General features: G+C 40.7%; 1 protein-coding gene across 4 annotated transcripts in view; it reads right to left on the bottom strand.

The window, feature by feature from the left end:
* Window positions 1-2599: 2599 nt before the first annotated feature.
* CUNH19orf12 (chromosome unknown C19orf12 homolog) overlaps window positions 2600-12807 on the bottom strand; it is a 54834-nt gene continuing 44626 nt past the window's right edge. For 3 of the 4 annotated variants that reach the window (XM_035893622.1, XM_035893623.1, XM_035893624.1), the window contains 2 exons: window positions 6201-6377; window positions 2600-3861 (listed from right to left, as the gene is read on the bottom strand). In XM_035893622.1, coding sequence (XP_035749515.1) covers window positions 3596-3861; window positions 6201-6360 — 426 coding nt within the window. In that variant the 5' untranslated portion in view covers window positions 6361-6377 and the 3' untranslated portion in view covers window positions 2600-3595. Of the gene's footprint in view, window positions 3862-6200; window positions 7167-12807 lie in introns of those variants that run through there. The other variant, XM_009638034.2, reaches the window with a different exon arrangement.

Genomic DNA, 12807 nt, shown 5'->3' on the forward strand with positions numbered 1-12807 from the left:
GATTTTTAAACTAAAAATACTACAAATCTGCCAGTGGAAATCTAGCTTGATTCTGTCACATCTACAACCAAACCAGGTTAATAACTGGCATCACAGATGGTTTCTTTATATAAGTACGTACATCTCCCCATAGTGACTCTTTCAGCTGTTTCCCAAAACTGCTGGCACTGCGTTACCTTGTTTCCTAGGCAATAGCTGTGCTTTGCACTCAGCCTGGACGATATGCAGCTGGAATGGATTTTGGAAGATGCCATCCCCTGCTTGTGGCTGTTTCCAATACCAACAAGGGTGGCGGCGGCAACCAGCCGCACCTCTGCCACAGAACAATAACAGATGGATGTTAATACATTCTTGTGCAGCTGGTCTTTTCCTCAGATGCTCAAATCTGCTGAAGGGTTCTTTTAACTTGCCCAAATCCCCACATAAGGCTACAACCCAAATATCGTGGTGACCTCGACACGGTTGCATAGGGCTGTAGTCAAAGCAATGAAGAAAGAATTTGATCTTTCTGCAGCATTCAACACTACGAACAGACAGAAACCACTAACATACAAACAAAATCACTGTGGGGTCCAACACTCATTCTCCCTTGGTATCAGGGACTCCTCAGTCAGAAGCGGTTATTTCCCAATTCTCATACATCCAAGCTCACTGGAGATGAACACTCAAGCTGGGTTCTGTTCATGTTCTATTACCAGCGTTTCAGACCAAACTGCGAACCTATTGCTAGCACTTAGAAAATAGATACCTGCCACCTTCCAAGAAGTTTATCCTGGTTTTGGCTGGGATAGAGTAAATTTTCTTCCTAGTAGCTGGCACAGTGCTGTGGTTTGGATTTAGGGTGAGAATAATGTTGATACCACACTGATGTTTAGCTGTTGCTGAGCAGTGCTTATGCTCAGTCAAGGACTTTTCGGCTTCCCATGCTCTGCCAGGTGCACAAGGAGCTGGGCAGGGGCACAGCCAGGACAGCTGACCCCAACTGGCCACAGGGGTATTCCATGCCATATGATGCCATGCTCAGTACATAAACAGGGGGAAGAAGGAGGAAGAGGGGGACATTTGCAGTGATGGCGTTTGTCTTCCCAAGTCACTGTTACGTGTGATGGAGCCCTGCTTTCCTGGGGATGGCTGAGCACCTGCCTGCCCATGGGAAGCAGGGAATGAATTCCTTGTGTTGCTCTGCTTGCACGTGTGGCTTTTGCTTTACCTGTTAAACTGTTGTTATCTCAACCCATGAGTTTTCTCACTTTTACTCTTCCAATTCTCTCCCCCATCCCACCAGAGGGGAGGAGTGAGCAAGCAGCTGCCTGGGGCTTATTTGCTGGCTGGGGTTAAACCACAACAAAGTTCCACGAGCATCAAACCCACTAAATAAAGATACAGAAAACAAAAATAATTCAATTCACTTCTTCCTTGTTCTACTTCAGTCATCTGAAAATCTGTGGAAGTTAAATTTATTATAATGACTAAGAGCATGCTACTCTGTGGCACAGAGCCTACAGCTTCTCAGGAGCCCAGGGGCAGCAGGGTTTAACATAAGCTAGACTGGCCCATGCAGAACTCTGAACTACTTGGACCAAAGTTCTGTTGGTACCCGTATGACACAAGCCCACTTCATACGACACTGAAGGCTGAAAGATCGTAATTAAAACTATTTTATCGTTTCTAAGTGTATAATAAAAAGCATTTGAAAGAATACCCTAAGAAATAGAGTAACATAGAGTCCGGGACTAGGAGTCACATACTTTAAGCTCCATTCATGGCTGTGACACCGATACGAGCAATAAAAATCAATTCACTACCCGCATTTGAGCTCCAACTTATGAATACCTGTAAAATGGGAGTAATGATAAATGTCTGAAACCACTCTGAAATCTGCTAATGATCTGTTTAAAACCTGCATACTATTATAAATTAATTGAAACCAACATCTTTCCTATGGTCTGCCTTACAATCAGATGTCAAGTTCTTTCACGTCTGGGTTCAAACACCTGATTATAAGATGGCAGGCTCTATCCCACTGTATCATTCAATCATCCGCTGCTGTTAGCAGTGTGTTATTTTGGAAAGAGGGACTTAATTTGGGAAATAATCAGAAAATTGCAAATAGAAGTAACTGCTTTCATAAAAATAGCATTTTAAAATGGCTATACAGAGTACGTAAAGTCTTAAAAAGCCAGCTGCAGTGTGTGTAATCTGTCAATGAAACTGAACAAACACCGATTTCAGGCTTGGCATTATGAAACCATGACAGGGTAAGGAGTGCCCACTTACCATTCACTTCCATCTGTCTTTCACATCACTGAAAAAGTGCTTTCAAATGATGAGAACAACAATCACTGTGCTGCACTCCAGGCAGGAAAGTGCACTGAATTCACTAATGGCGAACTGTACCTGCAGAAATAAATTAATCAAATGTATACAATAGCAACTTCTGAGTTTAAAGCTTCACTGTTTAAAACTCAACTTCTAGAAACCTCACCACACACAGAGAGATAAATCTTTATTTTAGGGGAAAAATGAAATCAGAGCAGTTTCACTTGTTTTTACATACAAAAGAAAGCATACCTGCACAGTTTTTGACTTACAAACTTGTCTTATTTGGTGAACTGGCTGGGATATTCAGTAACATTGCATTTGGAGCTTAGAGCGTTAACTGCAGGCATGTCAACCCACACCACCACCACCACCGCTGGCAACTACTGGCTGACCAGTACAGGGCTGCCTTCTTCCTCAAATTTTAATACCCAGTTCTTAAAGAGTTCATTTACTTTAAAGCAAAACACAGGCCACTACGATGCTTCTTATGAATATTTTAATGAAAACAGAGGACCAGGTGTTCAGATTCAGTCAAGAAACCAACACTGAAATGACAACCCTAATGCTAGGGATAGGACAAAAAATGTCAGTTTCAGTTCCCCATTTTTAGATTTTTTATAAGTGTTTTCTTGCCATGCCTTCCCATTCTAGGGCACCAGGAACTACTAATTGTGCACAGTTTGTTTACCTGTTGCTTTAAATCTTATTTAGGCATCAGCTTCACTTCGTACAGAAAGGGATAAATAACTCAAGAATTACAACAAAAATGCAACAAACAATAAAGTAAGGATTGAGACCTTTTGAGTTCACAGTAGAATAATGTACTTCTTATAAATTTCCTTTGCAGGACTGAAACAGACAGTAAGTAAAAATCTTCAAAGTGCCCTAGCTACTTTGGCACCTTTATGTCATTCACAGAAGAAAATTAAAGCACTTACACAAACAGGCTTGAATCTCCTAAATAAAACACGAAGACTTTGACAATTTTAACTAGTGACACATTAGCCTAAGAGAAGCATAACTCCCTTCAGTGATTTTGAATTCAGTCCTAGTGCAAAGTAATTAAAAAGTACATAGTAAGTGTCAGGATAATGCAGTAATCTAATACTACCCTTATGAAACAAACAAACCAACCCCAACTCCCAAACCCAAAGTAATACTTAGATCTGCCTACATTCATAATTAGTATCAATAACTAATAATTGCTATGTTGAAGAATCACAATTGTCAGAGTAAAATTCACAGCACTGTAAAAAGCCTGCTCTGGAAAGGTTTATTCTCCATACTGTATCTCTGCTCTCAGCTCTTTGGAGAGGTAATTTATCAGCATTGCTGTCAACTTCTGCTGGAGACTAGCATTTCCCATTACAAGAGCAGTCAGCTGAGCAATATCAGTCCAGTCTAAGTGCCTGAGAATAACAACGGCTTCATCATACAGTTTCTGCTGCTCAGCAGGAGGCAATTCCAATAAAATCTGAGGGACCGGCCTGAAGTGTCCACTAGTCATCCAGGCACCAAGCAATCCACCAAATGCTCCTCCTAGAAAAGACAGAGAGATGTTACTCTTCACCAGTTAATGTTAAAACCTGAAATTCTATCCACAGCCTTCATCAACAATGTTCCCACCTTTATGAGAAATCAATGCAGAGTTGCATATGTGTCTACTTTAAGTAGATAGTTTAAACTTTTAGGTTTACACACAATGTTCAAAGCACCAAAAAGGATTTTTAAAGCTTTTTACATCCACAGCAATCACAATCACAGATCACACTCTTTACACACTCAAAACTAACGGCTTCAAGCTAGAAATCAGAAACAAAATACTCCTTAGGGTACTGAGCTCCTTAGGGTAAGTTCTACCACTAAATAAAACCATGCCCAAGGAAAACATCTAACTGACAATTGCCTTGTCAGCGCCATTAACACAATCTCTTACTAGAGATTCCCAGACTGATCCAAGCTTTCTGCTTCTGAAGTCCACCCCTCAGAAGGTGCTCACAGAGACCAAACCCATCAGCTTCATGGGGTCAGACACATTCATGCTTTCATCAACACCCCACCCGTGTTGCCCACCCAGCTGGCCAAGAAATGCTCTGGTAATTAGAGTGGTTCCAGGTCATCAGGATAACAGCAGAGAGATTGTCTACAGCTGATGTGATTGTGGCCGCCGCTGAGAAACCAGCACTACACTCTTACACCGTTCTTGTCTTGCAAAGAGTTAACAGTCTAACTTGCAACACAGTGCTCTCTGACAGGAATTCACATGACTGACGCCAAGAACTGACTCCGCCTCCAAAATTCCCACCCCAGCAACTGCTCCAAAAACGTAATTCATGCAACCACAGGGATGCAATTTTTCATTAGACAAAAATTCCTTAATTTACACATTTTACTCAGTTGGCAATTTTTTCCTTGATACCACAGAAATATTTGAAAGTCTGTGATGGCCGAATTCATCTTCAAGAACTTTTATGAGAATATCAATAGCTGATTTAGGGGCACTTAATGCAAAAGCCACCAAGAGTATTGACGTCCAAATTCCTGTATTGAGACAAGATTTGTTACAAGATCACACTTTTTCCCCCCAAGCAACACATCCACAATCCATTCTTCTCAGAGCAAGTAGTCCTTAGAAAGCATGATACACTGCAAGTTTCCAGTGACCACTGCACATGGAAGGTAATTAATCCTCTAATTCTTGGTGCAAGGCAGCAGTAAGGACAATCCCTGCTATTCCAGTCCTATGCCTATCCAGGCTGCTTGTGTAAGTAAAAGTGCACTCAATTGCAAAAGTCCCTGTAACTGTGCTAAAACACACTAAAGACCCAGGGTCATTTACCTTTGCAATTTTTAAAGTTAAATAAGGGTTTTCTGATTTAGTTCCACTGTAATTGGGACATGGCTTTTGGTATACTTAGTACTTACGTACTTATTACTGTATACTTTATTTTTAGGTATACTTGTTCCAGCGTCTTCATCAGTGGCTGAAGAACACCGAGCTTGACTGGAGACATTATGAAAGCTTAAAACACTTAAAATGAGAAAACACATCCAAGACTGACTTCAGTGTTTCTCATCTTCTCACTCAAGAATAAGGCCACTGACATTTTTGCTTTTACTTTTGATTTACAGCTTACAAATTTCTTATAAAAGCTTAATTTCACTTTTTTGTTCCTGATAATTTCAGTCATACCTTTGTAAAAATATTATTTCTGGCTATTAGTTAAGCTCTGTATTTGTAACAGGAGTAAATACACAGCTTCATTTTACATTTTCTGTTATCACTCCTCACATTATTTGCTTATTTTTTGTAACTCAATCTTGCTAACCCTCACGCAGGCATACTGCAATTCGCTCCAATACCAATAAGCCTGTGAAATTGCTGGAACTGCTCACAGGAGTAAGGAGCATTCAAGGATCAAGGTCCGCATGACTTCAGTGACAAGGTAGCTTTCAAACTAGAAAACTCTTAATTCAAGAGCTACAGACACACAACGCTTTACTGTTAGACTCTGTCTTTCCTGTAATCTTCCATACAAGGGAAAAAAGCAAGTGACAGGGAATAACGAATTCCAGAGGAAAAAAATAAGCTCACCAAGATGTGGATAGCAGGTACTTTTAAAATAACAGAAATAAACAATTTTTAGTAAGATTGTTAGGAAGATGACCCTGTCCTTTGCTAAGTCTGACTAAGGATGCTTTGCACCCCAATTTTCCCTCTTCTGTGCCACCAGGTACCACCAACCCCCCACCCAACTGCTACCACAGTCTCTTGTGCTCCTTTGCCCCTGCCCCATCCCTCTCTTCTCCACTTCCCCACCGCAGCGGTGGAGCAGAAGTTAACCACACTTCTTGATCCTAAAGCAAAACACACGTACCTACAGCAATTCCAGGTGGACCTCCCATCAGACCCCCAATAAATGCTGTTGCACCCGCCAGCAGCGCTCCTCGACCAGAGTGTTTGACAGCAGCTTTCATCCCCTTCACCTGAGCGAGATGGCAGAACAGTTCCATCACATCATCAACATTGATGGGCATCTTGGCAAGTTAGGATCCTGGAAAACACGTTTTAAGTTATCTTTTGATTGCTGCAACAGGGACTAAGTCTTTCTGCTAAACAAGTTCAGGAGTCTGAGAGACTAGAAGGAAAGAGGCACAGTCAATACAGGAAAAAAAAAAAATTCACTTTCTCTTTCACTTCTGGGAAAACCAAATCGATTTGCAAACGGCTAAAAGTTACTAGAACAGCAAATGAAACCACAGAGTAGACCAGAAAAATCTGGTTTTAGACAAACTCAAGGACAAGTACCAGCAACGAGAGACTTATGTAAACTTCTATCTAATTCTACAGTACATTGCCTTTTCCTTGAGCAATTGCCACGTGTGTTGGGCATCACACACAGCTCTAGGAAAGAGACAAAGCAGCGCCTCACTCTACCACAACTAGCAGGTTATAATTGACAAACCTGTCAGGTATTTTTATCCTTGTCCTAATTCTTGCCACAAATCAGTTGTTTGTTTTCACATATCAGTTCTTCTCCCCATTTTGTTACACGCTTAAACACTTCCACACCGATTTCTGAAGGTGGGAGGCTGTCTACGGCAAGCAAGAAGAGCTTGAGGAAAGGAAAAGATTTCAGAAGAAGTCGGAAGAGAGACCTGGGGCTGGGAATAAATGGGGAGCTCTGAAGACAGGGCATCAGAAATGCTGGGTTGTTATGTATCACAGCAGGTAAAACAGGAGGCCTAACAGAAGCAAACACACACCTCAGAGTTGCAGGTACCAGCAAATGCAGTGAGCAAGGAAAGAGGCCGCATGAAGAAACAGTACGGCTTCTCTGCTTTAAAAAAGATTCTACCTGAAGAAAAAAAGAAATTCCCCCTATTTTGCACCTAATGTTTGTTTGCTGTTAAGCCAGTCACTTGAATCAAACATTTTAGAAATGGTTACTACACTCTAACTTTTCCAGGCACCCACCCTGCAATCTCAGAGAGGTATTTTCAAAAATGCTGAGCCCTCAAAATAACAACTGAATTCAAATGCAACTCTGCTTGAATACAGTGTTACACAATGCCAAGAACTGAAAAATCCGACTTTGGCTTTCATTTTGAAAAAGCAAGTGTATACTTTTGACTTTAAAATAGGAGAACAGAGATACTAAAAATATCCTCATCCCATGTTGCAAAAATAGGTTCAATACTAGTGAAAGACACTCATTCAGACCAATGAGATAAGAGGAAAACCCATAAAGAAAAATTAAGAAACTCCATCCCCATAGCAGTTGGAGGAGTGTTCAGCAAATAAGGCCTGAGGACTCAGCACTGAGCATTAAGAAAACGCTTGCTCATTAAGCAAATACCTTCCATTCTGCACACCAACTGAGGAAAGGGTTTGCAGGGGGCTGAAAGTGTTCAATATGTTTAAAATTATAATCACATATACACAGAAGGCACAGATTTATTGTACGTGTGATGTTAGCACCATCGAACAGATGAGTGTTTTGTTTTCCAGTCTCTAGAACACTTTTTATCCCAGTGCGTGTGCAATACTTTCTCAGCCCAAGCCAACTTGTCTTTGTCTTTCTTGAATAGATCTCCTCGGTGCAAAATGCACGTGGAGTGGTATTACACATTTTTTCATATTAAAAGTTAACTGCTGTGAAAGCGACAGCTTTCTTTTGCACAAAAATGGCTGACTCCAAATCACCTGCGTCACTGCAGTATCCAAGCACTACCAATACAAACCAAAAATCTGTTTTTTGGGAAGGGACCACACATGCTCCATAGCAGCAGAGAGGCACAAGTAGGAAATTCACCAAATAGTTGCATTTCTCTCATTACTTCATTCACCTTCAAGCCAGTCTAAGGAAAACGTCAAAGTTCTTCATTTTACCACCATTGCTTTTGGGGTTTTTAGACAGGCTTATGCCACAGCAGTGTATCAGAATGGCAGTACGTGCTGGTTAGTGACAGCAGAGTGACACACTCTGCTTCCAGAGTTAATATATTACCTCACTGAGTATGATTCAAGCTCAAAGTAATAAACAAATGGCTGTTCATCCTAGATCAGTAGGAAAAAAACCCCAAATATACAAGTGGTACAGCTCACACCGCCAAGCCTGGTAACATTGGAAAATGAGAAAATTAAATACTTTGTTTCACCTTCTTAACAAAAGGTGAGCAGATTGCCACTCAGAGCAACGTTCACACCAGCACCGATAAGCCTTAAGTGCTGCAGGATTCAATTCCTCCCCTCAGTGAGACAGGAACTGATTCCTGCTTGTCCTGCCACCTCCCTAACATGACCTCAGACCACCCCAGCCGCCTGAGTATTTGCTTCTTCTCTTTGGGCTAAATCCAGAGAACACCTCGCGCAAAGCTCTTCAGTATGAAGGCTCTGGGGCATGGACGGGACAACACAAGTTGGAGAGCTGACAACACAACACGGCTCTCGCTGAGAGTAATATAATCTCCCTTCCTCCATCCACCACGCCGCCAATACTGGGAAGTGTCCTTATAGTGATGTGGCATCTCCAGCAGTGCAAAGGTGATCAGCTGCTCTGGGCCTTCACTGAATAAATAAAAAAATATTCTCTCAGCTAGATTCAAAGTGCAATTGGCTTAAGAGTGAAAAAAATCCTGACCATAATGAAAAAGCAATCCCACTGCTATCTGGTGGTGTGCTAAGTGTGGCAAACACGCAAATTCACAATAACGCAGTAGTGTCAAGGTAAAGCAGAAACATACTGGAATTCAAGCAAGTGTAAGTATTTTTTCCACAGTAAGTTATTTTACTGCTTTACTCCCCTCACAACTTCTTCAAAGGGAATTTCTTCTCGCAAAATTAACACTTATTTGGGTTCTTTTGGCTTGAAATTTGCAAAGACATTACAAAAAGCACTCGTTTTCTCTCAAGTCTTAAAAGTATTTCTATGATCTCTCAGCATATTCACTATATTTTAAGTGCTGTAGTGAATTTTAGTGAATACAGTAGCTGATGCTCAGCACATACAATTTTTTTTTTTTAAACTGTACGTATAGAACACTAGTGGGAGCCATTAAAATGTAAACCACATATTACAACACACACCCATAAAGTAACCCCAGAGATTCCTATATTCAGCATAAAGACACAGATGAGTGGACCAACGTTCCAGAGATCTCTTACGAAGACACACCATTACAAATTTCTTTGATAATTTCAGGTTCTGATGAAGAATCAAGATGCTCAATCAGACAATCTTCAGCAAGCATGTATTTTTTAACCATACACTACAGGTCATGAAAGCAGGGTATTTTAACAGTACATTTGCAAGTTGCAGCACAGAGACTCCAGAAGAGTTTAACCTGCTACTAAGATAAGCAGCCACAAAAAAAATCCCCCAAAACAAACCAGCCTCCCCCAAAGTCAGCAGACAGACAGCTAGCTTTAGGCTGAGGAAATAAAACAAAAGGTTTATAAAGCTCTGCAGCTGCAAACCTCTGACACCTCACAGACTGATAAGATCTGCAGGAAGCCAAGTGCAAGAATGGGGAGCACAAAGTTCACATCAACCTAATGATCCAAAGCACTGGGCAGGCAGAATACGAAGACAAGCATATTTGAAAATGCCAGTAAACTACAAAGAATCCTATTCCAGATTAAAAGGACCTGTAAGTTTTATGTGTCAGAGGCAGAATTAGAAGACAGCCAAAAATACTTAAAAACTTTGATTGTGTAACTGACCAGTAAACAAATGTGCAATTTGATGCTAGCAACGAATTATTCTCTACAGAATCCACCCAGATGTTAAGAAACACCAGGAATGTAAAATACTGCATTTGCAGTAACGGAGGGATAGACATGTCAATGACATCCATAGAATGGGCACCAGCTTTCAGAGTTGCTGAGCCTCTACAGCTCCTACAGACTTCACATGGCATTGAGAACATTCAGCACTTCAAAAACAAAAAAAATATGAAGAGTTTTGGAAAATGAAGTTGCTGAAAAATCAAGCTTTGTTTTGAAACAGACCTTCCTTTTTTGTTCTACTGCAACTCAGAGGCCACATTCCTCTTCTCTTTGTGATCTCCCCAAATACTCAGCTGAGAAGTTCACCTCTGTACTCTCTGACTAAATTAGATGATGCTCTCTCTTCACCCCAGGAACTGAGGAGGAAAGTGAGCAATGATCCTGCCCTACCTATCCAAAGAGAATGATAATGTCACGTGTTTGTATCTCATCTTTGAGCCTACAAACAATGGGTTTTACTAAAAAGTACACTCCTCTCGGAACTAGCTTATTACTCCTTAAGAAAAATGCCACAGAAAGAATTAAAAACCCAAAAGGATCTCATCGTACCCAACCCACTGAAAGTCCTATGAATGCAGAGAGGGTCCCCAGATTCATCTATGGCATGAACCTCATTTCAGCTCTTAACATCCCCATCTCATTATCCTGCTCCCTCCTTCACAGAATGCTGACTTTAGACAGGCAAAAGCCATTTTATCCCACTGTCCCACTTACAGAAAAATGAACATCCTCCCAAACGTCCACCCAGGAGATACTCTAACTAGCACACAGCCTGGCCCACAGCTGAGCTGTCCCGACTGCTCCTTACAGCCTCCTATTGAGCTAACAGAGTGTACTCTTCAGTAAACATCTCTACCATGTGCATGTACATAGAGCAAAAATCACCTACAGGACAAATTCCAAACCTACCAGGTAATGAAGACATAGGTCTAAGTCCTCTTACCAGGAGCTAACTTTATCTTGGTTGACACCATAGAGCGGTAAGCGAGAACGTGGGGTGAGAATCTCAATACAACTGCTATAAGGCAGACACATGAACTGTGCAGATCTTCAAAATGGACCTTCAAGACAATAGCAAATATTTATGCAAGCAGAGATGCCCAGGAGATAACTCAGGACAATTTCTTCTGTCTCAACTGTACAGCAACAGCTCTACCAGTACAGGAATTTTTTATAATAAATATGAGATCACCACTAGAGCAAAAACAAATGCAAAGTACTCGGCAACCAAGGCAGACTAAAGAACACTTTCACAAACAACAGCGTGCACAAAGATGATTGAACAGGTCAGAAGTCCAGTAGCAATTTCAGTAACAGCTGGTGGGCGGGCAGGGAATCAAGATACTCCTATCTGCAAAGGAGGGCTTTATTATCACCAGTCCATATGCATACTGCTGGTTTGAGTAGCATTTGTGCTCCTAAATCATCACTTTCTGAAAATCCCACCCTTAGAGCCCAGCCTAGAATTTAAAATCTGCAAAGAAGGTGGCTTGATTTAAATCATGATTGGCAGCAGCAGCCAGAAAAACTTTGTTTAAATATACTAGCTTTAACCCTGCTCTGCGATTCACTTCATCTACAAATATTTATTATAAGAATATAAACACATTGCTGGCTATACAAATCAAATGCTCATTTTTGTTTGAGTTTCAATTATATTAGAAGATGGGAAGAAACTCATCTATTTGCTAGACAATCTGAATTCAATTGAAATGCATAAAAGAGCATTTTAATATTGTTTTGTAAGAACTCTGACCTTAAGAGCGTTGCTTACTTCTTTTGTGTATTTATCAAAGCATGCACATTTATTAAGGCGTTTAATTGGTTTACTTAACAAAAGAGGCAACAAATTTACTCATTCTATGAACAAATTGCTTCTAGGAACCAAGGAGCTGATTTTACAAGGCTCCTGGATGCCCAAAAATGCAGGTAAATATTCACTGGGAATGATCTCCTCCCACTGAGATTAAAGGAAATCTGGGGCCTAACCTGTCCAAGTACTTAGGATACCCTGCGTACCTGGACTGGAACATTACTAAGGATCTGTGAAAGACTGGCTGTAAATTCTTCAGCCCTTAAAACTTTTTTTAGGCCTATTCAATGTCTTTTTAATTAATTAGGGGTGGAAATTTTTTTCATTTCCTATCCAGCTTCTCCATTTTGAAAGCAGTATTGGAGTTACAGGTCGCTTGCATCAGCTAGCTGGTATTGAAGCCAAAATTATCAGACTTTCAGTTAAGAAAAACTAGCTTGGAAAACACATAAATAGCAGAGCTTGTTACCCTGTAGACATATTTGGCGCAGCACACTTGCAGTGGTATCTTCAAAGTCTGAACTAAGCTTGAAAATTAAAGATGCTTTCTCCGACTCACTACAAAAACATAAACTTCAGCTCATTAAAATTAATCAACATGTTCTGAATGTTTTAAAATTTATTAAAATCTTTATGACTAAAACAGGCTGAGCATAAAACGTAATTATAAAGTCTTTCAGACAGCTGAAATTTAATTACACTTCAGATATTTTTTTATGTACTTTCCTACAACGCCAATTTCAGGTTTACTATTGCTGACGCGATGGCACAGCCGCAACGTAACTTGGGAAAAAAAGCAATCGGAAGTCAAAGGAGAGCTCAACCCGGTTGGAAGATTTTCTCGGCCCTGCTCGCCCTCCGAACAACGCCCTCAAGCCCA

Source organism: Egretta garzetta, unplaced genomic scaffold (assembly GCF_000687185.1).
Source record: "Egretta garzetta isolate BGI_Z169 unplaced genomic scaffold, ASM68718v1 scaffold354, whole genome shotgun sequence".
NCBI lineage: Eukaryota > Metazoa > Chordata > Aves > Pelecaniformes > Ardeidae > Egretta > Egretta garzetta.